The 26,415-nt window shown below is 48.9% G+C and overlaps 2 protein-coding genes across 2 annotated transcripts in view; one reads left to right on the plus strand and one right to left on the minus strand.

Annotated features, from left to right (window-relative positions):
* LOC144684458 (uncharacterized) overlaps nt 1-23,527 on the minus strand; it is a 34,678-nt gene extending 11,151 nt beyond the window's left edge. Inside the window, exon 1 of the mRNA XM_078548253.1 lies at nt 23,406-23,527. The gene's annotated coding sequence lies outside the window, so the exon portion shown is untranslated. The remainder of the gene's footprint in view (nt 1-23,405) is intronic.
* Nucleotides 1-26,415, plus strand: part of scarf1 (scavenger receptor class F, member 1) — a 46,736-nt gene that overhangs the window by 7,343 nt on the left and 12,978 nt on the right. The window contains exons 4-8 of the mRNA XM_078548252.1: nt 3,891-4,413; nt 18,765-18,983; nt 20,837-20,965; nt 23,792-23,895; nt 26,011-26,116. Of these exons, the coding sequence (XP_078404378.1) occupies nt 3,891-4,413; nt 18,765-18,983; nt 20,837-20,965; nt 23,792-23,895; nt 26,011-26,116 (1,081 nt within the window). The remainder of the gene's footprint in view (nt 1-3,890; nt 4,414-18,764; nt 18,984-20,836; nt 20,966-23,791; nt 23,896-26,010; nt 26,117-26,415) is intronic.

The following is a 26,415-nucleotide window of genomic DNA, read 5'->3' on the forward strand; positions in this document are numbered from 1 at the left end:
GGGTAGGTGGGATGCAGATTTCAGGTTACTGTCAGATCAGCCATGACCTTATTAAATGGCGGAGCAGGCTCGAGGAGCTGAATGGCCTACTCCTGCTCCTTGTTCGTAAGCTCCGGAATTCTCTCCCTAAACCTCTCTGCCTCTCTCTCGTCCTTTAAGATGCTTCTTAAAAACTACCTCTTTGACCGAGATTTTGGTCACCTGTCCCTAATATCTCCTTAAGCGGCCTGATGTCAAATTTTATTTGATTAACATTCCTGTAAAACATCTTTGAGAAGTTCTACAGCATTGAAATGCTATATAAATGCAAGTTGTTGTTGTAACGTAGCGTAGGCATAAAGTGCCCTCAGTGAAAATCTTTGCTACTTTTTGTCACGGGATTCTCTTCTCCCAATCCCATCCCGCCCTTCCTGCCCTGTTGACCTGATGATCTGCTGCCAGGATTTGGAGTCACTGCGCTCCTTCCCTGCTCTGTGTTCTCTCCAGTGACAGGAAACCAGGGGAGAGAGTAACAATACTGAAAACCTCCACACTCACAACATCAGAGAATAAAAAACACAGAAACGCAATTAAAATTCATCGTTCCCCTTGGAGCAGTGATGGTCAGGGGGGTGCAGATTTAACCGAAGGTGTTCAAAATGCGAAAGGGTTCGGACAGAATAAATAAAGACAAACTGTTCCCAGTGCCAGGAGGGTCGGTGACCAGAGGGGTACAGATTTAAGGCGATTGGCAAAGACCCAGAGGGGGAGGTCAGGAAACAATTTTTCACGGAGCGAGTTGTTGTGATCTGGAAGGTGCTGCCTGAAAGGGTGATGGAAGCAGATTCATTGGAACTTTCAAAAGGGAATTGGATAAATCCTGGAAAAGGGAAAGTTTTAGGGCTTTGTGGGAAAAAGCAGTGGGTGTGGGATGAATTGGATAACTCTTTGAAAGAGCCAGTATAGGCATGATGGGCTGAATGGCCTCCTTCTGTGGTGCACCAATCTATGAATGCACATGCTCCCCCCCCAGGCTGGGTGGGTGGGTACATCGTCTGCTATGGCTCTGAGTCAAATCGATCAGCAAGGGGCCTCAGTCGCTCCTTGTAAACTGACCTCAGCTGGAGTGGTTGTCAGGAAGGGGACAGCTGCCCAGGAGTTGGATAGGAAAGAATCAGCAATTCCTGATCCTAATCCTAATCCCCTGCCAGAGAGCAGATATGGATTGACATCAGGCAGGAACAGGTTCAGGGTTCAGATGTGACGCAAACGGCAGTCAAATAGCTGATACGCTCCAGCAAGACACGTGTGTGAAGGTTGGGAAGGTCAAACCAGTAACTGAGAACATCAGAGCCTCCAGAATTTAACTCAATAAATCTTGGACAGCAGGGAAATGGGAAGATAACAGTAACTATAACTTGCATTTATATAGCGCCTTTAAAGCAGTAAAACTTCCCAAGGCGCTTCACAGTAGTGTTACCAAACTAAATTTGACAGCAAGCACCTCGAGGAGAGATTAGGGCAGTTGGGTTTTAAGCACAGGAGGAGGGAGAGGCTCGGGGAGGGAATTCCAGATCTTGGGATCCAGAGGACTGGAAGCAGATCCACCAGTGATGAAGTGATTAAAATGGGGGAAGCCTCCTACACTAGAACAGACCTTTCTCATCATTTTTTCAAAAATTGTACCTGGAGTGTAAGTGACACTGATGTGAAAACACTCACAAGTATCCTCATCCCGAATATTGGGATTATCCACTCAGCTGCTTCTGCTGCTGCTGCCAGCAGACACCCCCCAGGAGTTGCTCAGTAAGACAGCTCCAACCCCCAAACCCCTCCCCACCTTCACCTGGGACCATCCTCTCTGTCGTCTACGCTCGGGGCCCCAAGTTTCACCTTCTGGCTCCGAATGGGAACATCTTCAGTCAGCATCCTCTGGCTGTCCTCGTGTGATGCAGGCTTGATGGGCCAGAGCGGCTTTTCACACTCTCTCTCTTTCTCTTGCTCTCCTGCTCTCTCTCTCTCTCTGTCTGTCTGTCTCTTTCTCTCTCTCTCCCCAGCTCTCTCTTGCCCTCTCTATTATCCCCTCTCTCCAGCACTCCCTCACTCCGTTGCCCCCTCACTCCATTGCTCTCTCTCTCCGTCGTTCTCTCTTACTGACCCTCTGTCTCTAACTCTCTCGCTTCATCGCTCTCTCTCTCAGTTCCTCCTCACCGTCTCTCTCTCTCTGTCTCTCTGGCACCGTCTCTTTCTCTCTCTCTTGGTCGCTCCCTCTCCGTCCCTCCCTCTCTACAGCTCTCAATCAGTCGCTCCCTCTCCTCTCTCTCTGTCTATTACCCTCTCTCTCTTTCTCATCTCTGGGTTAGAGAGTTGTGGGTTCAACTTCCACTGCAGGATCTTGAGCACAAAAATTGAGGCCAATATTGAATGAGTGCTGCACTGTCAGAGGGTCAGTACTGAGGGAGTGCTGCACTGTTGGAGGGTCAGTACTGAGGGAGTGCTGCACTGTTGGAGGGTCAGTACTGAGGGAATGCTGCACTGTTAGAGGGTCAGTAACTGAGGGAGTGCTGCACTGTTGGAGGGTCAGTAACTGAAGGAGTGCTGCACTGTTGGAGGGTCAGTACTGAGGGAGTGCTGCACTGTTGGAGGGTCAGTACTGAGGGAGTGCCGCACTGTTGAAGGGTCAAAACTGAGGGAGTGCCGCACTGTTCAGAGGGTCAGTACTGAGGGAATGCTGCACTGTTGGAGGGTCAATAACTGAGGGAGTTCTGCACTGTTGGAGGGTCAGTACTGAGGGAGTGCTGCACTGTTGGAGGGTCAGTACTGAGGGAGTGCTGCACTGTTGGAGGGCCAGTACTAAGGGAGTGCTGCACCTTTGGAGGATTAGTACTGAGGGGGTGCCGCACTGTTGAAGGGTCAGTACTGAGGGAGTGCCGCACTGTCAGAGGGTCAGTACTGAGGGAGGGCTACACTGTCAGAGGGTCAGTACTGAGGGAGTGCTGCACTGTCGGATGGTCAGTACTGAGGGAGTGCTGCACTGTTGGAGGGTCAGTGCTGAGGGAGTGCCGCACTATCAGAGGGTGAGTGCTGAGGGAATGCTTCACTGTCGAAGGATCAGCATAGAGGGAGTGCTGCACTGTCAGAGGGTCATTACTGGGGGTGTGCCGCACTTTTGTTTATTCATTCATGGGATGTGGGCTTCGCTGGCTGGGCCAGAATTTATTGCCCATCCCTAATTGCCCTTGAGAAGGTGGCGGTGAGCTGCCTTCTCGAACCGCTGCAGTCCATGTGGTGTAGGTACACCCACTGTGCTGTTAGGGAGGGAGTTCCTGGACTTTGACCCAGCGATAGTGAAGGAACGGCGATATATTTCCAAGTCAGGATGGTAAGTGATTTGGAGGGGAACTTCCAGGTGGTGGTGTTCCCATCTATCTGCTGCCCTTATCCTTCTAGATGGTAACAGTCATGGGTTTGGAAGGTGCTGTTGAAGGAGCCTTGGTGAATTCCTGCAGTGCATCTTGTAGATTGTACACAGTTGGAGGGTCATTACTGGGGGAGTGCGGCACTGTTGGAGGATCAGTATTTCCAATTAGATGTTAAAATGTCTATCCTCTGTGGTGGATGTCATAAATCCCATGGCCAACATTTCGAGGAAGACTGGGGGAGCTCCCCTGAGTGTCTTGGGGCCAAATTCTATCCTCCAGCCAACGTCAGTCAGAAACAGATTACCTGGTCATTTTCTCATCAATGTTTGTGGGAGCTTGCTGTGCACAAATTGGCTGCTATTTTTTTCCTCTATTACAACTGTGACTGCATTTCCAAATTATTTCATTGACAGTGAAACACTGCGACGCGCTGAGGTTGTGAAAGTCACTATAAAAATGCAAGTCCTGTTTTCTTTTTTGTTCCTCCAGGATGTCCGGACCAGTTCTGGGGTCCGGATTGTCGGAACGTCTGCTCCTGTCATCCCAATGGGAAGTGTGACGCAGCGTCAGGGATTTGCAGCTGCTACCGGGATCGCTGGGGACCGAGCTGTGCCAAGAGGTGCCGATGTAAACACGGGCGCTGTGACCCAGACACTGGGCACTGCCTGTGCGAGCTTGGCTGGTGGGGAAGTGACTGCAGCAAGATGTGCCAGTGCCACTTGGGGCACTCGCTCTGTGATCCGATCACTGGGAAGTGTAACTGCTCCTCTGGATACTGGGGCAAGCAGTGCAACATTTATTGCTTCTGTAACCAATCTTCCTGTGCCCAGCTGACGGGAGTGTGTGAGTGTCGAGAGGGCTGGTGGGGCACCCTGTGTGAGCGCAGGTGTGTCTGCGTGCATGGGAGATGTAACACCAGTGACGGGCAGTGTCTGTGCCACACTGGGTACCAGGGACGGGCCTGCAGCGAGCCCTGCACCGCTGGGTTCTACGGAGATAAGTGCAGAAAAAGGTAGGAAGAGAACAAATTATCAAGGCATTGGATCCAGGCAGTACTGAATTTACAGTGCGTGTAATCATCATGGATTGTGTAGTACTTAATATGATATACACACACAGACACTCACACACACACGTTATATATCAATAAAATCAAAATTCTGCAGAAATCTGGAAATAAAAACGGAAAGATGTTGCAGGAGGGAGGGCTTGAGACTTCTGGGATGCTGGGACTGTCTCTGGGGGAGACGGCACCTGTAAAAGCTGGACAGATTGCATCTGAACAGAGCCGGGACTGAGTTCCTTGCTAGTGCTGTTGGGGAGGGTTTAATCTAACTCAGCAGGGGTGTGGGAACCAGGAGAGAATATTAGTAAATAATACCAGGGTGCACGGAATGTTGGGAGAGGCAGATAGCACTCAAATAGAGAATAATAAGTTAATAGATGGAGTCGGAGTAAGGGAGCAAGTAATGAAGTCTAAATCAGGGTTACACTGCATGTATGTGAATGCACAGAGTATAGTTAATAAATTGGGGAGTTACAGGCACAGATTGCCTTGTGGAATTATGATGTTGTGGTGATAATGGAGACCTGGTTAAGGAAGGGCAGTTCTGGGTGTTAAATATTCCTGGTGACAAGGTGTTCAGAAAAGATAGGAAAGGGAAAAAAGGAGGAGGGGTGGCGTTTTTGGTTAAGGAGAGTATTGCAGTACTGGAGAAAGAGGAGGTGTCAGAAGATTGAAGGACAGAATCGATTTGGCTAGAGCTAAGGAATAAGAAGGGTGCAATTACATTGCAAGGTGTAATATATAGACCACCAGCTAGTGGGAAGGATATAGAGAAACAAATCTGCAAGGAAATAACAGAGAGATGTAAACATCATAGAGTAGTTATAATGGGGGACTTTAATTACCCATATATAGACTGGGATCGTGGTAGTGTGAGGGGCAGTGAGGGACAGGTGTTCCTAGATTGTGTTCAGGAGAATTTTCTACAGGAGTATGTGTTCAATCCAACAAGAAAGGAGGCACTGCTGGACCTGGTTCTTGGGAATGAGGTGGGCCAAGTAGATCAAGTGAGAGTGGGGGAACATTTAGGGGACAGTGATCATTGTATCATAAGGTTTAGGATGATGGCAAAAAATGACATTGGTCAATCCAAAGTAAGAATAATCAACTGGCATAGAGCGGACTTCATTGGGACAAGAATGAAGCTGGACCGGACAGACTGGAACCCAAAGGTTGGCGGGAAAAACAGTAGCTGAACATTGGGCTACCTTCAAAGAGGAGATGGTTTGGGCACAGTCAAGATATGTTCCCTCAAAAGAAAAGGGTAGGACAAACAAATCCAGAGCTCCCTGGATGACAAAGGAGATAGAAATTAAGTTAAAGAAGAAAAAGTGTGCTTACAACAGGTGTCAGGTAGCAAAATACAATTGAGAACCAAGCTGAATACAGAAGGTTCAGGAGGGATGTGAAAAAACAAATACGAGAAGCAAAGAGGGAGTATGAGAAAAGACTGGCAGCTAACATAAAAGGAAATACCAAAGTATTCTATAAGCACATCAACAGTAAAAGGGTGGTAAAAGAAGGAGTAGGGCCGATTAGGGACCAAAAAGGGGATTTACACATAGAGGCAAGAGGCATGGCTGAGGTGTTAAATGAATACTTTGCATCGGTCTTTACCTATGAGATAGATGCTGCCCAGGCCAAGGTGACAGAGGAGGGAACTCAGTCACTAGAAAGGTTTAAAATTGATAAGGAGGAGGTATTGGATAAGCTGTCGGTACTTAAAGTTGATAAGGTACCGGAACCAGATGAGATGCATCCAAGAATATTGGAGGAAGTGACAGTGGAAATTGCAGAGGCACTGACAATAATTTTTCAATGTTCCCTGGATTCAGGGGAAGTGCTAGAGGACTGGAGAATTGCAAACATTACATCCTTGTTTAAAAACAGTTGTAAAGATCTGCCCTGCAATTACAGACCAGTCAGTTTAGCTTCGGTGGCGGGGAACCTTCTAGAAACAATTATTCGGGATAGAATTAATAGTCACATGGAAAAATGTGGATTTATTTGGAAGAGTCAGGATGGATTTGTTAAAGGAAAATCGTGTCTAACTAACTTGCTGGAGTTTTTTGAAGAGGTAACAAAGATGGCTGATGAGGGCAAGGCCATTGATGTAGTGTATATGGGCTTCCAAAAGGCATTCGATACAGTGCCACACAACAGACTTGTGAGGAAAGCTATAGGTCATGGAATAAAAGGGACAGTAGCAACGTGGATACAAAATTAGCTGAGGGATAGGAAACAGCGAGTATTGATTAATGGGTATTTTTTGGGCTGGAGGAAGGTTTGTGGTGGAGTTCCCCAGGGGTCGGTATTGGGACTCTTGCTTTTCCTGATATATATTAATGATCTAGATCTTGGTGTGCAGGGGACAATTTCAAAGTTTGTGGATGACACAAAACTTGGGAGAATTGTAAACTGTGAGGAGGACAGTGTAAAACTTCAAAAGGACCTTGACACATTGGTGGAGTGGGCAGATAGGTGGCAGATGAAGTTCAATGCAGAGAAGTGTGAGGTGATACACTTTGGTGCAAAGAACATGGAGAGACAGTACAAAATAAAGGATACTATTCTAAAGGGTGCGCAGGAGCAGGGAGACCTGGGTGTATATGTAAATAAGTCATTAAAGGTGGCAGGACAGATAGAGAGAGCTGTTTCTAAAGCATACAGTATTCTAAGCTTCATTAATAGGGGCATAGAGTTCAAGAGCAGGGAGGTTATGATGAACTTATATAAGACACTGGTTAGACCTCAGCTGGAGTATTGTGCACAGTTCTGGGCGCCACACTATGTGGATGTGAACACATTGGAGAGAGTGCAGAAGAGGTTTACAAGAATGGTTCCAGGGATGAGACACTTCGGTTATGAGGAAAGATTGGAAAAGTTGGGACTGTTTTCCTTGGGGAGAAGAAGGCTGAGAGGAGACTTGATAGAAGTTTTCAAAATCATGAGGGGTCTAGACAGAGTAGAAAGGGAGAAACTGTTCCCACTGATAAATGGATCGAGAACCAGAGGGCACAGTTTTAAAGTGTTCTGCAAAAGAAGCAAATGCGAGGTGAGGAAAAATTTTTTCACACAGCGAGTAGCTAGGGTTTGGATTGTGCTGCCTGGAAGTGTGGTGGAAGCAGGTTCAGATGAGGTATTCTAGAGGGCATTGGATGATTATTTAAATAGAAACAATGTGCAGGGTTATGGAGAAAAGGCAGGAGATTGGCACTAAGTTAAAATGCTCAGGGAGCCGGAGCAGACATGATGGGCCAAATGGCCTCCTCCTACACCATAACAATTCTGTGAAAATGCTGGAAAAACTCAGCAGGCCTGGCAGCATCTGTGGAGAGAGAAACAGAGTCAACGTTTTGAGTCTGTATCACTCTTCTTCAGAGCTAAAGAGAAGTCGAAATGTGATGGCTTTTATCCAGTTTAAGAAGGGGTGGAGCAGGTGGAGCAAAATAGAAGGTCAGGGATAGGCGGGAGCTCAGGAGAGATTTGATAACGATGTCATGGACATAAGACAAGGGGAGTGTTAACGGTAGTGTTAAAGTCTAAAGAAGGTGCTGATAGTGGCATAAAGGTAAGAAAGCAGAATGTGTGAATAGCAGAACAAGGGTCAGCTTGAAAGCAAAATATAAGAACAAGTGACAGTTGGCCCTGTAAAGGGAGGGGGGGCACTGATACATCTTGCTGCTCCCAATGCAGTCTCCTGTACACAGTTCAATGCAGAGAAGTGTGAGGTGATACACTTTGGTGCAAAGAGGAAGGTTTGACTGGGTGACCGCTTTGCGGAACACCTTCGGTCTCTCCGTAAGCATGACCCAGACCTCCCTGTCGCTTGCCATTTCAACACTCCACCCTGCTCTCATGCCCACATGTCCGTCCTTGGCCTGCTGCAATGTTCCAGTGAAGCTCAACGCAAACTGGGGGAACAGCACCTCATCTTCCGACTAGGCACTTTACAGCCTTCCGGACTTAACATTGAGTTCAACAACTTCAGATCAATGAACTCTCTCCTCTATCTTTACCCCTTTTTTAAATCCATTTTTTCCCCCAGCAACACCCCCTCCCCCATGCTCACAGGGCTGTTTGTCAATTGTTTTTGTTTTGCTTTCAAAGAACGTTGACCCTTGTTCTGCTATACACACATTCTGCTATCTTACCTTTATGCCACTATCAGCACCTTCCTTAGTCTTTAATGCTACCATTAACATTCCCCTTGTCTTGTGTTCATGACATCTTTGTCACTCTCTCCTGAGCTCCCACCTATCCCTGACCTTCTATTTAGTTCCACTCTCTCAAACAGCATAAAATCCATCACATTTTCTCTTTAGCTCTGAAGAAGAGTCAAATGTTAACTCTGTTCCTCTCTCCACAGATACCGCCAGACCTGTTGAGTTTTTCCAGCATTTTCTGTTTATATTTCATGTTATATATCATTATGTTCATATTTATCCAGTGTTGTTAAGAGGTATTCGGGAGATTTACTCAAATGGGACCAGGGATGAGGGACCTCAGTTTTCTGGAGAGACAGGAGAAGTTAGGATTGTTCTTCTCAGAACAGAGCAGGTTTGGGGATATTGAATAGAAATCTTTAAAACCTGAATGGTTTGAGTAACTAAATCTTCAGTGCCAGAAGGATGGGTAACTGGAGGACACAGATTTTCAAATAATTAGCAGAAGAGTTGCAGTTAACATAAAAGGTAATGCCAAGGTCTTCTATAAGCACATAAATAATAAAAGGGTGGTAAAAGAAAGAATAGGGCCAATTAGGGATAAAGGGGGACTTACAAATGGAGGCAGGAGAAATAGCGGAAGTATTAAGCGAGTACTTTAAATATGTCTTTACAAAGGAAGGCCTACCCAGGCCGAGGTGAGAGAGGAGACAACTGGTACACTCGAAGAATTCACAATTGAGAAGGAGGAGGTGTTAGAAAGGCTATCTTTACTTAAAATAGATAAGGTACCAGAACTGGATGAGATGCATCCAAGGGTACTGAGGGAAGTGAGAGTGGAAATTGCAGAGGCACTAGTGATAATCTTCCAGTCTTCCTTAGACACAGGGGAGGTGCCAGAGGACTGGAGAATTGTGAATGTTATACCCTTGTTCAAAAGGAGTGCAAGGATAAAGCTGGCAACTACAGACCAGTCAGTTTGGCCTCAGTGGTAGAGAAACTTCTGGAAACTATTGTTCGGGACAAAATCACTAGTCGTTTAGACAAGTGCAGGATAATTAAGGAAAGCCAGCATCGATTCATTAAGGGAAAATCATGTTTAACTAACTTGCTGGAGTTTTTTGAGGAGGTAACAGAGAAGGTTGATAAGGGAAACGCTGTTGATGTGGTGTATATGGATTTTGAAAAGGCATTTGATACAGTGCCACACAACAGACTTGTGCACGAAATTCTAGCTCATGGAATAAAAGGGAAAGTAGGCACTTGGATAAGAAATTGGCTGAGTGACAGGAAACAGAGAGTAGTGATTAATGGTTGTTTTTCAGATTGGAGGAAGGTTTGTAGTGGAGTTCCCCAGGGGTCAGTGTTGGGACTCTTACTCTTCCTGAGATATATGAATGGCCTAGATTGTGGTGTTCAGGACATGATTTCAAAATTTGCAGATTATATGAAGATTGGAAACATTATCAACTGTGATGTGATTAGTCTTGAACTTCAAAAGGACATAGACATGTTGGTGGATTGGGCAGACAAGTGGCAGATGAAGTTCAATGCAGAGAAGTGTGAGGTGATTCATTTTTGCAGGAAGAATATGGTGAGACAGTATAAAATAGAGAGAGAGCCTCTAAAGGAGGTGCAGGAACAGAGGCACCTCGGTGTATATGTACATAGGTCATTGAAGATGGCAGGGCATGTTGAGAGAACAGTTAATAAAGTATATAATATCTTAGGCTCTATTAATAGGGGCATTGAGTACAAGAGTAGGGAGGTCATGTTGAACTTGTAAAGGGCCTCATCTGGAGCACTGCGTCCAGTTCTGGGCACCATACTCGAGGGAGGATGTGAAGGTATTGGAGAGAGTACAGAGGAGATTCATAAGTATGATTCCCGGGATGAAGAACTGTAGCTACGAGGATAGACTGGGAGAGGTTGGTACTGTTTTCCTTGGAGAAAAGAAGGCTGAGAGGAGACTTGATAGAGGTATTCAAGATCCTGAGGGGTATGGACAGGGTAAATAGTGGGAAACTGTTCCCACTCAAGAGAAGATCAAGAACTAGAGGGCACAGATTCAAAATAATTGACAAAAGGAGTAAATGTGAAATGAGGAAAAAAATTCCACCCAGAGAGAGGTTGGAGCCTGGAACAAACTTCCTGATAGGATGGTGGAGGCTGGTTCGATCGAGGTATTCAAAAGGGAATTGGATTGCTACCTGAAAAGAGAGAATGTGCCAGGTTACAGGGATAAGACAGGGGTGTGGGACTAGGTAGAATGCTCTTTCAGAGAGCCAGCGCAGACTTGATGGGCTGAATGGCCTCCTTCTGCACTCTAAGGATACTGTGATTCTGTGAAGCAGAGGGAGTGGCAGGGGTTGTCCTGGTCTGAAACGCACTGTCTGAAGGGAGCGGGAATCGGATTCTGGGGGACGTTGCAAAGCACAATTAGACATTACGGAATTGGCAGGGTGTTTGGGGAAAAAGCTGCTGAGTGGGACTAATTAGATTGTTCTCTCAGAGAGCTGGCACAGGCCTGATGGACTGAATGGCCTCCTATCTCACTGTGAGATTCTGATTCTGTGTAATTGCTGACTAGACAAGGGTGGGAAGTACTGTTCCCGAATGGTCAATAACAATGTGGTTAATTCGGAATCCATATCTGACTAGTCACTTTCAGATTAATAACGAGCAATAGGCACCATCAATATCAGATGGTCATGAATAAATCCAATCGGGAATTCAGGAGAAACTCAGGTGACAATGTGGAACTCACTACCACAGGGAGCGTTGAGGTGAATAGGATGGATACGTTTAGAGGAAAGCTGGATAAACACATGATGGAGGAAGGAATAGAAGGATTTGGTGTAGGGTGAGAGGATGAGATCATGGGAGGAGTCTCGTGTGGACCAGGAACACCGACAGAAACCTAATGGGCTGAATGGCCTGTTTCTGAGCTGTTTATTCTGTGACATGATGTTTGAATAATCACTGTCATTGGGAAATCCCAGAACTAGAGATTCCGGTCTGAACTGCATCATTATTGGATTGGGAAGAGAGAGAAAATGTTCAGAGCAGTGTGGAGCACATTGTATCTATTGTATTGAGTTTGGTATATATAATATATGGATAAAGCGTATTGAAAATATGTATTGATTAAAACTTGAAAAGGAAATATTTGAGGTGTTATGCGGGATAGAACATGAGAGGGGAACCAGCTGGAGAACTCTTTCAGAAAGCCAGCACAGACACGATGGGCTGAATAGCTTCCGGCTGTGATTCAATGTGAACAGTAGAACAATACATTGGATGTTAGAAAGAATTTGCATTTCTGTAGCACCTTTCACATCCTCAGGGCTCTACCAAGTGCTTGATAGAGGATGAGGTCAGTACTTGTGAAAGTGCAGCCTTTGCTGGCCAATCACAGCAACAAGATCCCACAAACAGCAGTGGTTGTATATCCCCCTATAAATGCCGAGTTTCGGAGAAAAAATTTCTAGCCAAATTGCAGGGGGCTCGACTTTTACACGAGTAATATTTTCAGGCGGCTGAAAGCCCTCTCCCATCATCTCACTGTCGCAGAGTTACCGGGTTGGAGACTGTTCCTGCTAACCTCGCCCCCCTCCAAGAGTAACGCAAAAAGAGCCAAAAAAATATTTTTATGATTGAATTTTGATTGAGAAATGAAAAAAACCTCCATGCAAACAGACCTTAATTTGTATAAACTAAATTCATCAAACCTATCAAAAACAAAATCCATTTGTGTAATTTCATTCAGTTCTTTTCATGGCCACTTGTCTTCACAAACACTGTTTTCTCTCTAACTTTGTTCACCGTTTAACTGGCTGGCATGTCAAAATTCCTCAGAGTCTGATCCATGTTCCCGATACAGGGCCGTCTGGATCCATTGTTTTGTCGCTGTTTGGTTATAAACTGCTGAAAATCAATAAGCCTTTCATCAGGTTCTGTGGGAGATGTTATGAAATCTTGGTCTTCTGTCGCAGTCCAAAATTGTATCTCTTCATTAACCTGCTACACCTGCCAGGACTGGCTTTGAAACCTGCAATGCCTAATTCTCTTCAGGGTGAAGAAATGGGCAGATCCTCGAGGAACCGAGAGTCAATTCTGGTGATTTTCATTGACTTTTTGTTTTTGCATCTTGTTCTTTCCAACCTGTGGCCCACATGCTGGGGCTTTCCTCTCTTTGCCTTTTTATTCTTGGGCACCTGTCGCGGCTGTGTAGACAGCTTCCTCCAAACTCTCATTTGCTTCTCCGTTATCTTGAATTCTCGAGCTGCTGCACAATTATCTGTCTGCTTTGTAAACTCAGCGGCCTTAACTTTGAGCCGGGCTGTGTGTCTGCCAATCCTTCTCGATACCGTGCTGCCATAATGGAGAGTGGGATTGGTAAGAATGCAGTGCGTGCCGGTGAAGTGGTAGCCTTAACATCGCGTGTGGTGCACAGACACGAGGAACTGAACCATCACCCTTGATGCTGTGCTGTTCCATGCCTCTGTCCATGAGTAGGTTTGCACAAGGCAAGTGTGGCTTCAGTGTCAAGCCGATGGAAGCCGGTGGAAGCCGATGGAAGCTGATAGAAGCCGATAGAAGCCGATAGAAGCCGATGGAAGCCGACGGAAGCCGATGGAAGCCGATGGAAGCTGATGAAAAGAGAGTTTGGACTTTGTGGCCAAAAGCGGGGTTGACTTTTGCACAAGATCGAGCATTACTCGAGTATGTCCGTACCCAGCTAATCTGTTTCAGGTATTGGCTGAAGGATAAATATTGTCCAGGACACTAGAGAGAGCTCCCTGCAGAATCTTTACGTGCACATGAGAGGGCAGACGGGGCCTCGATATAATCCCTCATCTGCAGCACAGACCACCGACAGTGCAGCACTCCCTCAGTACTGACCCTCCGACAGTGCAGTACTCCGCCAGTACTGGCCCTCCGACAGGGCAGCACTCCCTCAGTACTGACCCTCGGACAGTGCGGCACTCCCTCAGTACTGACCCTCGGACAGTGCAGCACTCCCTCAGTACTGACCCTTCGACATTACAGCATTCCCTCAGTACTGACCCTCGGACAGTGCAGCATTCCCTCAGTACTGACCCTCGGACAGTGCGACATTCCCTCAGTACAAACTGCTCCCTGTGTGCACCAAGGGAGATCAATTTGTACTGTATATCAGACAGATATTGTACAGTTCCTGTCTTTAGGTTTAGTTTGTTGTTACTTCATGCTGTACAGTACCAGAACAATCACATTGTATAACACCAGATCTGCACATTGTATTAAAAGTTCTGCTTGTATTTTCTTTGAACTTTTTCTATTCTGCCTCCACTTTTATCATGGAGGAAGTCATTGTAAACAAGAGATGTTGTAATCCCCCACTTCTCCTACTGGGGGCAGGTTTACTAATGTTGCAATCTTAAAATTCTCATCCTTGTTTTCAAATCCCTCCATAGCCTCACATCTCCCTCTATTATCGTTGAGTTGTCTCAGGAGACTTTGCCTTCTTACTCCAAGAGATCTTGCTGGAGGCAACGATCTTTCCCTCAAAATGTTTTTATGTACATCACCATCTATCTATGAGGTTACAGAACATCAGGACGGAGCCAGAGTTCCTCTTTAATGTGCTTCTCACTCATCTCTCTCCGAGAGTGACATCACTGTGACATGGCTCCTTATGCACTTGCTCAGTACCTTTTATTGAAGTTAACCCTTTACTCTACATCTCCCTCCAAGTCTTTATCCCCATATTATTATGTACACATCCTTCTACGTCTCCCTCCAAAGTCTCAGCCTTTGCAGGGATAGTCTCCTTGGCCGTTTCACCCATCTCCCTGAATGTGTGCGGAGTCCTTTTTAAGGTTGTTGAGGATCTGTTTGCTTCAAACTCATTCCTTGAGGGTGGTCACTCCTTGCTTCCCCTGTTTGTGGTTCTGTAGGTGTGACATCTCCTGAGGATCAGGGGATGCAGCCCATCCTTTGGATGAAACCTGTTTGCGTCTGGACCAGATACAATCTAGACTGCTGTAACTTCTCCATTATGGTACCTTCTCACAGCTGGTCTCCAGTCCACACCATCGCTCCCTTTCTGAGAGTGGGAAGGTCGCACACCCTGTCTCATTGGTTGGAAGTGCAGGCTTGACCTGTTCTGTAACATCCTTCCCTTTGTCAGGTCCGAACATGGTCTCATTTGGATTCAGCGTGTGGGGGGAGGAAAGGAAGTCGGGGGTTCTTAACCTGTGGCCCATCAGAGGATCCCATGGGGTGAAACCGTTCTGTAATGGTGTAGCGTGCTAACTGAGCAAGGCCAGCTCAAAATCTTCATTTCTTCCGCGAAGGTCTTCAATGGTGCGTACTCCTCTCTCAGCCTCTCTGTCGGACTGGGGGTACTTTGGTAAACTTGTGACGTTGACAAATCCATATGACGCTGCGAAGGATTGAAAATGCTCAATGGCAAATTGTGGCCCCTCATCACTGCCGGCGACGTTTGTGGAAAACCCCCTCCTCGGAGGGGGAATACCGGCCTCACAGGTGAAGCCATGTGGCTTTTGCAGCTCTGCCCAGCGGGAATAATAATCCCACGATGAGGATCATTTTCCCTTTGAAATTGAAGATGTTCATACACAGCATTCCCACGGCCTGGACGGGAAGGAGAGGAGGACAGGAGTGACCCTTTCTGCTCCTGCCTGTGAATGGCGCAGGTGATGCAGCTGGAGACGTTGGCCTGGATTTTTCACCAAGTCAGGTTGTCTCAGGAGACCTTTAAAAATGGTGGGGGGGGGGGGGGGGGGGGGGGGGCGAGGAGAATCCCAATTCCGGGATTCCCAAACTCATTCCCCGGCTGTCTAATTTTTGGGAGTGCCTTTAAAGGATGCGGCTGTTTCCTGTTAAAAGCCAGCATCCAGCACTCCTGACCTGGCCAGCTCCATTGGAGAGATAAGCATCCCCTGCTTCTCCACAATTTTCATGGAGTCGGGCCAGGTTTTTAAAGAGTCGTGGTTCACGGCCCCTTAGAGAGTCAGGAACCCCAGCCTGAGGAGGCCTTTCAAAAGGTAAGTTCAAAAGGTCCCCCTCATGCCAGGTTATGCCCCCCCCCCCACCCTCCCCAAACCCCTAGGTCCCTCCTACCCCTTCTGCCAAGCTCTGGCCTTCCACTCACCACCTCAGGCCCCTCATGTCCTCTGTCATTACAGTGGATTACAGCCCCAAATGACTTAACGGGCATACTGAACTTTTTAAGGAAGATGTGTTTTTTAAAAAGACATAAAACAAAAACACTAAGCAAAAGCTGGCTGAAAATGTAAAGCAATCACTTTCTGGAAAATTCCTATGTGGATTTTACTTGACCAACTAGTCCAGAGAGACCATGGAAAGCCGAACCTAAAAGGGTGTCAAGGCCTATTTCAGACAGAGACACTTGAAAGGGAGAGATGAAATGCAAAAGATTGAACTTTAATCTCCTGCGGTTGCAGAGACAATGGAGACTGATTATCTCAGCAGAAATCATCCCCTGTTGAGTTATATCTCAGAATGTGGAAATGACCTGAGTTGAAAGAAAATGGACTCTGGGCGAAAGACATGTTTGTTTTTTCCCTTCCAGGAATACACAATGAAATGTGTTCAAAAGCTAGCTGCAGACTTGATCTGTGTGTTTTAGTTCTGGTGTGCCTGTGTGTGCTAGTGAGAGTCACAATAGAAGAAGATTGACTAGGCACCCCTTTGCAGCTTGTAGGCACAGGCTTTCTCTTCTCTGTCTGCTGCTGAGACAAGTGAGCAAAGCCACAATCAAAAAAGAATATAAGACAACTTCTTCAACTAACCTGCAGAACTAAGTGTCTCCAAACCAACTGCTAAACTGCCAAAGTCAGCTGTACCAGAATCACCCAACTTCACGGCATTTCACCATCTACTCCACACGGACAAGCCAAAGACTGATTCATATATCTTTTAATTTTTATTTGGACTCAACTTCTCATTTCTGATCTATGTGTGTGTGTTATGTTTTTATTATTTTTCCCTGGGTTTTAGTAACTAGTAAACTTACTCTTTCTTTGACTCAAGAAAGCCTGGTTAAATTGGCTCCTTCTAAAACATTTGGACTTGGGAAAGGTTTCCACGAGGGAAGGGATCCCTTTTAAATTAATCTTGTTGCGACCGACTAAGGGGCTTGAATAAAGAAGGGGAGCCAGCTCATTCCTTCTCAGCCGGGAGCATAACAAATTGCAGTCCCGTTCAGGAAATTAACAATTTGGGGTATCTCATCCGGGATCATAATAAATTGGGGGACCTCGTCTGGAGACCATTTATAACAACCCTGTGCCAGGCCCTGGCACTTTCATGTCCATTGACCCACTGAACACTTTCCAGAACTAATGAACCCCATAGTGTAAAGTGTATAAGTAAAAAAACCTTTGAAAAGTTGTAATAAGTTTCTCCTATGAAAAAAACCTGAACAGCAAGCTAATAAAAGTGTCAATCATCCAGGCCCTTTGATGTTTCAAAACCCACAAGCCACAGACGTTTGATACCACTTGACTTATGTCAACAAACATTGTGAAATTGACCACAGAGATCAAAGAGCCTGAGCTGTCAATCAACCAATGTTTCCTCTGTGGAGCAGGTGCTCTCATAATTTAATAGGTGCCTGGTCTCTCAGCCGAGCCTCATTATGTATGCTTAGGAGAAGGTTAGTGTATAAGGTAAGTGAGTAGGATGGTTCAGGGAGGTAGGATGGATTGGGGGTGGGTCAAGAGCATAGTCAGGGATGGTGGGAGGGTAATTAGCAGTGTAGTTGGGGTTGGGGGTAGTCAGAGGGTGGGGGTAGTCTGGGATTGGGAGGGTAGTCGGGTGTATAGTCAGGGTGTATAGTCAGGGGGCTTGGGCGTAGTTGGAGGTAGGGGGTAGTCGGGAGTGTGGGGGGTAGTCAGGTGGTTGGGAGGGGTAGTCAGAGGTCCAGTGGGGGTCATGGATGGGTCAGTACCATAGTTACCCAGGAATTAGAAGTGGTTTTAATTCTTCTAACTTTTCCTGAGAGAGTCAGAACCATCCGAAGTTTCCGATTTGAATTGGAGTATTGGATGGTTCTCAGTGCAGGGTAATTTTCCATCAGAAGTTTAAACTTCCTGGGCAATTCCCATACAATCCTTGCATGGGAACTTCCAGGGGAGTCCCCAAGCACATCTTCTGGGGTACCTCCTGGGTACGACCCTCCGGGGATCAGGAGCTCTAGGCCATGTCTCAGAGATTTTCTGACCTTTGTACTTTAATGTTGCATTGAGCTGACCTTTGACATTTGGCTTGACCCCTCCTGGACCTTGGAGTTGGGTTGATGAAGTTACAGACTGACCTTTTACAGCCGGTGAACTCTACCAGACAAAACTGAGACTCCAGCTCCTGTATCCAGCTGAAATTTTGTATGATGTCCATTGATTCAGTGTTAGCACTCTAGTATTGACTTTTTAAAAATTTCTCCTAGGAAGGTGATTTTCTGGTTCCTGTATTTCTTGTATAGAGCTTTCTTTGAAACATTTCTCCTTCTGTCCTGTAGACACTGCCTCCTTTCAGTGACATACAGTTTTTCAGTGACCAATCTTGCCACACCCGCAGCACAAGTGTGGTTCGTGTGAGACGTTCTCCCCGCCTCTTAAATATCCCTGATTTTAACTGCTCCAAGGCTGGGGGCCCAAAGATCTGGAATTTCCCCCCCTAAAACCTCCAGCTCGCCACCTCGGTTTCCTCCTATAAGGGAGTTCCTTGAAACCGACCTCTTTGACCAAGTTTTTGGTCACCTGTCCTCATATCTCCTCCTGTGGCTCCGTGTCAAACTTTGCCTGATAATTGCTTCATGTAAATGCAAGTTGATGCAATTGCTGCGTGACGGTTTACATAGGATTTTTCAATTTAACGGTGGGCGCGGTGCAATTGTGAGGACTGATTGCCTGATTTTACACTGGCTCAGATTCACAGCTCTGTTTCCTGTTCTAACCTCACTCGGGCTGCAGGTTACCCGGGTGGCCTTGACTCTGTGTTCAGCGCCAGGGGCAGCTCAGCGAGTCTGCTGTGTGTCTCTGTGGGTAGTCGGACTGTCTGTTTCGTTAGGTTTAACAAGCCTTGTGACTCCCCTCGCAGATGCGGTCGCTGTAAGGAATCCCAGCCCTGCTCCCCGTTCGATGGTTCCTGTCAGCCCTGCCAGCCCGGTTGGAATGGAAGTCGCTGTGATCAGCCCTGCTCCCCGGGATTCCACGGAGAAAACTGCGCCGAGAAATGCCCGACGTGCCGGGACGGGGAATTCTGCCACTTTGTGACTGGGGTTTGCCGCGCCTGTAATCCCGGTTGGATCGGGCCCAGGTATGCGATCCGAGGTGGGGACACTCAGCTTTCTGATGCACATTTCATAGAGTGACAGAAATGCTCAGCCACAAAAGGGTGGACTTGCATTACCATAGCGCCTTCCACATCCTCGAGCACAGCCCAAAGCGCTTTAGAGCACGTTCATCATTTCAGAATTTAGTTGGTTTTGATTGGCGGAGAAACACATGTAGCCAATTTATACACAGCAAGCTCCCACAAGGAGATAAATGGCATGTTTTTCTGTTTCTTACATTGACTGAAGGATAAACATTGGCCAGGACATTGTCAGAACTCCCCTGTTCTTCTTCAGAAAGAGTCTAGTGATCCAATACATTCATCTGAGAGGCAGACAGAGGACTTGGTTTAACATCAAATGTGAATGATGGTACCTTTCAGTGCAGCACTCCCTCAGTACTGACCCTCTGACAGTGCAGCACTCCCTCAGTACTGACCCTCTGACAGTGCAGCGCTCCCTCAGTACTGACCCTCCGACAGTGCAGCACTCCCTCAGTACTGACCCTCCGACAGTGCAGCACTCCCTCAGTGCTGACCCTCCGACTGTGCAGCACTCCCTCAGTACTGACCCTCTGACAGTGCAGCACTCCCTCAGTACTGACCCACTGACAGTGCAGCACTCTCTCAGTACTGACCCTCTGACAGTGCAGCACTCCCTCAGTACTGACCCTCTGACAGTGTGGTACTCCCTCAGTACTGACCCTCTGACAGTGCAGCACTCCCTCAGTACTGACCCTCTGACAGTGTGGTACTCCCTCAGTACTGACCCTCTGACAGTGCAGCACTCCCTCAGTACTGACCCTCCGACAGTGCAGCATTCCCCCAGTCCTGACCCTCTGACAGTGCGGCACTCCCTCAGTACTGATTCTCCGACAGTGCAGCGCTCCTTCAATACTGACCCTCTGACAGTGCAGCTCTCCCTCAGTACTGACCCTCTAATAGTGCAGCGCTCCTTCAGTACTGACCCTCTGACAGTGCAGCGCTCCCTCAGTTCTGACCCTCCGACAGTGCAGCACTCCCTCAGTACTGACCCACTGACAGTGCAGCACTCTCTCAGTACTGACCCTCTGACAGTGCAGCACTCCCTCAGTACTGACCCTCTGACAGTGTGGTACTCCCTCAGTACTGACCCTCTGACAGTGCAGCACTCCCTCAGTACTGACCCTCCGACAGTGCAGCATTCCCCCAGTCCTGACCCTCTGACAGTGCGGCACTCCCTCAGTACTGATTCTCCGACAGTGCAGCGCTCCTTCAATACTGACCCTCTGACAGTGCAGCTCTCCCTCAGTACTGACCCTCTAATAGTGCAGCGCTCCTTCAGTACTGACCCTCTGACAGTGCAGCGCTCCCTCAGTTCTGACCCTCCGACAGTGCAGCACTCCCTCAGTACTGACCCCCCGACAGAGCAGCGCTCCTTTAATACTGACCTTCTGACAGTGCATCACTCCTCAGTACTGACCCTCCGACAGTGCAGCACTCCCTCAGTACTGACCCTCTGACTGTGCAGCACTTCCTCCGCACTGACCCTCCGACAGTGCTGCACTCCCTCAGTACTGACCCTCTGACTGTGCAGCATTCCCTCAGTACTGACCCTCTGACTGTGCAGCACTTCTTCCGCACTGACCCTCCGACAGTGCTGCACTCCCTCAGGGCTGTACGGGGAGTGTCAGCCTGGATTTTGTGCTCAGGTCTCCAGAGTGGGTCTTGAACCCTTGACTTCCTGAGTCAATAACAATACTGCTCCAGGCTGCAGCTGGTTATGTTGGATGTTTGATTTTGGAATCAGTTGTATTGTCTGTGACTAGCCGCCTGTTAATCTTTGTCTTTGTGTGCAGGTGTGATTCCCCCTGTACATCTGGGAGCTTTGGGCAAGGCTGTCGCTCACCCTGTCCAGAGTGTAACTACGGAAAGTGCCATCATATCACAGGGGAGTGCGTCTGCCATGTGGGCTACACTGGAGCCAGGTAAGGAGTCACTTGGTGATCAGCGTACGCTTGTATATATAAAGAGTCAAGTGTAGCACACCCTTAGCTACAGAGTCCAAATGATAGAGTCTCTGTGGGTGGCAGCACATGTTGGTGCTCAGGGGTGTGAAATGCAGAGTGCAAAGTGGCACACGATCATGTGTCTTGATAAACCATGGCTGGTCTGTCCGTCAGGGGTGATGTGTGACAGTGCGACAGGCAACTGTTCCTGTCTCTTTGGGAGGTGGGGGAGGCTGCAGTGTGGCAGCATGTTGTGGGGGTGGAGGTGGAGGGGGCACTGATGGAAGCACTTTTTCCCCTATAGGAGAAGAGGGGTCACAATTCACTGGAGCGAGGTCAGAATGGTGAGGGGGGATAGTAAACCCGCTTATCCTCAGGCAGGCGGAGAGCAGGATTTAGAAATGGCCTGTGAGTGTGGAGCTCGGTGCACAGCTCGCGGAGAGGCAGGGGTGTCGGATACGCGTAAGAGTCCAAGGGAGTGGGAAGAGATTGGTGTCGGGTCTCAGAGGTGTGGGGCTGTGGTTGTAAGACTGACAGTGAAATGCATTTATTCCCGTTGGTCGTCCATTCAAAAGTATTTGCTCAGCCAGATCTCCATTCTAATGAGAAAGACTCTGCGCGCACTCTGACTTTGTAATGATGGTCGATGCTAACGCTTTTGCTTCCTCCCTCGGGTGGCTCATCATCATGACCCCAAAAGGACCCTCAGGACCACCCCCCCGCACCCACCACCACCACCCCCCCAGCCCCCTACTTGACCCCCGAGGGGGAGCACCTGCCAGATGCACCCGCATCACATCCTCCCTCTGATCTCAGCACTAGCACAGATACAGACACGTGGGTGGACATTAGCATCTTGGCTCAGATGGCGGTGCACAGTGGTGAAGGCACATCGCACCCACCTGAGCAGCAGGTGGAGGCAGTGTAGAAGAGGCCTGGGACTCGCGGGTGACGCGGAGGAAGGGCTGCAAAGTTTATTTCAGAGGTCGGAACCTGACTTAAGGGTGAGAGGTCCGCCTCGTCGGGAGAGATCAGTGAGGTGATGTGCCGCTTGCTACGACTCCTGGATTTGGAAGCCTGGCTGAAAATCCTCTGGATCAAGACCTCCCTGGTCTCCCCATCTCCCATAAGGATCCTCGCATCGGGATCCTGCTCCTCACCCCGGGTCTCCTCCGGCTCCTCCTCAGACCCAGCACTTAAGTCGTCCTCTGCTGCCTGTGGAGCAGGATCACTGTCTCCGTCCCCCAGTGGGTCCCCCCCCCTGAGAGAGCCAGATTGTGCAGAGTGCAGCACACAAGCACAATAAGGGAAACGCGCTCAGGAGGATATTGTAGTGATCCCCCTGTGCAGTCCAGGCAGTGGAACCTCACCTTGAGCAGGCCTATAGTCCTCTCGATTACTGCCCTCGTGTTGTCATGACTGCGATTACAGCTCTCCCCGGCTTCCATCCTTGGGTGTCTCAGTGGGGTCGTGAGCCTCCTTTTCAGCGAATAACCTTTGTGCGCCAGGAGCCAACAATCCAAGCGAGCTCGAGCAACGAAAAGCCTTGGCACCTGGGAGTGACCGAGGCTGCAGGCATCATGACAGTTGCCCAGATACCTGGCACAAACCTGCAATACCTGACTCCTGTGGTCACACACAATCTGTATATTAAGGGAGTGGAAGCCCTTTCTGTTGACGAAGGCACCCATCCCCACCTGCTGGCACCTTTATGGGCACATGCGTGCGGTCAGTGCCTACATTTGCAGTGACTCCTCTGGCTGGCTTCATTGGACGGGAAGTGGATGAAGGTGCTGACCCCTCGGGACAGCGTGTCGGTGAGCAGCTTGATGCCGCTGTGGGTAGCCGATTGGGAGGCACCACGTGGATCTCCCACTGACCCCCGGAAAGAACCTGAGGCGTAAAAGTTCAGGGTCACTGTCACCTTAAGAGCCACTGGCACAGGGTGGCCACCTACACAGTTGGAGGCCATTTCTGCACCAATCATCTTGCATATGGAGGTGACGGCCTGGCTGGGAGGCGGAGCCTTCTCCAGCACTGAATCTTAGACATGTCCAGGAAGAGCGCAACCTGCAGACTCTGTCTGCTGGGTGATGGTGCCTTCCCCAGACCCTTCTGCCTTGCACTTCCTGCTGGCCCTGTACCCCTTCTGGCTGCACCTCCTAATTCTTGAGTCTGTGGGTAACTGGCCCCCTCCCCCTTCTGGCCCTCTCCTCCTCCTCTGAGGAGCTCCCTCCAGCAGAGTAAACAATCCCCATTTCTGTGCTGATGTTTCCACAGGTTTCTGTACTGAGCTTGCTATTGGCTAAAGGCCTCTGCAAACGTTAAGAAATCAGAGAGTTCCGCTGAACACAAAAATGCCAGAAACTATCAATAAACCAGCTCCAGACCACTCACGGTCAAACTCCTAACTACTCACCTTTGCATCTGCCTCTGGGACCTTTATCCCACCCAGAATGTAGAATCCATGAAAAATGTGAAGGCCTCCCGGCCAAGAGGTCCATGCGCTGAGTGTAAAAGCGCACGAGCTCCGTAAAACCACACCCGATTGCCCTTTAAATGATCTCACTTGGCCCTTTAATTGTCGGCAGGCGCCCTTCTGACTTCCACCCCCGCCCGCCCGCCCGCCCACACAATCATCGCAAGGCAGCGCCATGACATCGGGACGCTCCCCTCACGTCATCGCGCCCCCACCTCACGAACGATGGGGACCGCCACACGAACGCCCGCTCCGCACATGTCAAAACCCTGGCCAGTGTTTTCCGGTCTCTCCCTCAGCAGTTGTTTTGTGGTTGGTTTTTACAGCTGTAATCTCACCTGTGTGAATGGATCTTACGGAGCGAATTGTTCATCGCCGTGTCGCTGCCTCGGAGCTCCCTGTGACCCTGTGACCGGCGACTGCCATTTCAGTGAGTAACTCGCGTGCGCTCTGCTCCCCCGACACTCACTTCCTGCAGCGCAGGGCACCCCCCCATCTCGCTCCCGCGTTTACGGGTGCGCTTTATTCACCACCGAACCCTCTGTTAATGAATGGGATGCTGGAAGTGAAGCCCCCTGCCCTGGGACCTCGCTGCTGACTGAGCTGAGCTCAGTCGGAGCTCCACGCGCCGGGGGTGGGGGTGGGTGGGGGGTGGGAGGTGGGGGGGGGAGTCTGGCTGCCTTTGAAGATTTTCAGGGGTTGGGGTCAAACTCGACCCCACTGGCGAAATGCCCTGGCCACCCACCTGCGCTGCCTCACCCGGCAGCCAATGAAGAGGCTGCCTCCCAGTGCGTCATCCAATCAAGGACGGTGGGTGGCACAGGCACCCACCTGGCCCAATGGAAGGGCCCGGAACGTTGCCCTCATGGGGAAAGTGGGCACTGCTATGCCAGCCAAGGGGACCGCAGGAGGAGCCCCCCCTCCCCCCCCCCCCACTCCCTTAGGATAGAGGCACCTTCAGGAGGTGTTTAAATAACACGTGCGGCCACGGATGCCAGGCCATCATCGTGGGGGAGGGTGGGGAGATATCCCCTGCCCAGGATGCCTCGCGGCTGCAGCTGTGACAGAAGGGGCTCCGAGGCAGGGCGGTGGGTATGGGAACCCCTCGCCATCGCTGACAAACTACCTCTAGGCATCTTCCTGATTCCTGGGATGGCAGGATTGTCGAATGAGGAGAGATTGGGCCGACTAGACCTGTGTTCACTGGAGTTTAGAAGCATGAGAGGGGACCTCATTGAAACGTATAAAATTCTAACAGGGATGGACAGACTGGATGAAGGGATGATGTTTCCTCTGGCTGGGGTTGGGTCTAGAACAAGGGGTCACAATCTCAGGATATGGGGTAGGCCATTTAGGACTGAGATGAGGAGAAACTTCTTCACTCAGAGGGTGGTGAATCTGTGGAATTCTCTACCACAGAGGCTATGGAAGCCAAGTCACTGAATATATTTAAGAAGCAAAAAGATAGATTTCTAAACTCTAAAGGCATCAAGGGGTTTGGGGAGAGAGCGGGAGTATGGCATTGAGGTCGAGGAACAGCCATGTTCACATTGAATGGTGGAGCAGGCTCGAAGGGCCGAATGGCCTACTCCTCCTATTTTCTTTGTTTCTGTTTCTACCAGGCTTTGCCCTCAGCAGGGGCCAGTCCACCATAAGGCAGATCCCAGTGACATTTCCAATCGCCCCACATTTGGGGCAATTAAGTATTCAACTTCACTGGGATTGGTCACTGCCAGGGATTAGACTGGGTGGGATATTAAAGGGTATGGGGAGGGAGGGGGAGAGTGGGATTAGACTGGGTGGGATATTAAAGGATGTGGGGAGTGAGGGGAGAGTGGGATTAGACTGGGTGGGATATTAAAGGGTGTGGGGAGTGAGGAGTAGAGTGGGATTAGACTGGGTGGGATATTAAAGGGTGAGGGGAGAGTGGGATTAGACTGGCTGGGATATTAAAGGGTGTGGGGAGTGAGGGGAGAGTGGGATTAGACTGGGTGGGATATTAAAGGGTGTGGGGAGTGAGGGGAGAGTGGGATTAGATGGGTGGGATATTAAAGGGTGCGGGAAGTGAGGAGTAGAGTGGGATTAGACTGGGTGGGATATTAAAGGGTGAGGGGAGTGAGGGGAGAGTGGGATTAGACTGGGTGGGATATTAAAGGGTGTGGGGAGTGAGGGGAGAGTGGGATTAGACTGGGTGGGATATTAAAGGGTGTGGGGAGTGAGAGGAGAGCGGGATTAGATGGGTGAGATATTAAAGGGTGTGGGGAGTGAGGGGAGAGTGGGATTAGACTGGGTGGGATATTAAAGGGTGTGGGAGTGAGGGGAGAGTGGGATTAGACTGGGTGGGATATTAAAGGGTGTGGTGAGTGAGAGGAGAGCGGGATTAGGATGCTGCTGATAGAAGCCATTGATGGGCCGAATGGTCAGTTTCTATACAAAAGGCCCTCTGTCCACATTCTGGTTCCACAACCTCAGGACTGCCTTGGGATCTTGCTTTGCATTTCAGCCAGCGTCTGCCCCTAACTGTGACTGTTTAACATTTTTCCAGGTAAAACAGGAGTTGTGACAGCCATTGTCATGATGACTCTCCTCATTCTGCTCTGCATCTTCTGCTGCTGCTGCTGTGGAAACGACAAGAATGATCCCAGGAACAGGTAGGGGACCCAGAGAAGGCTTTCCCCTTTCTCTGGGTGAATATTTTGTGGCCTGGAGGAGGCTGCAGAGCCTGTCGAACAGTGGGAGGCAGGAAACATTCCCCAATCCGCTGGCATGTGGGATTGCATTTCTGGCAACAGGTCCAGCCAAATCCCTGCCAGGGACCATGGTTTAAAACTTCAGGGTGTGACCCTCTGACAGCCCTGAATACTGAGAGATAAACAGGAGTTTTAGAAAGGGCTGAGGGAAAATGACACAATCATAGAATGATACAGCACAGGAGGAGGCCATTTGGTCC

The sequence above is a fragment of the Cetorhinus maximus genome, chromosome 9, assembly GCF_964194155.1.
Source record: "Cetorhinus maximus chromosome 9, sCetMax3.hap1.1, whole genome shotgun sequence".
Taxonomy (NCBI): Eukaryota; Metazoa; Chordata; class Chondrichthyes; order Lamniformes; family Cetorhinidae; genus Cetorhinus; species Cetorhinus maximus.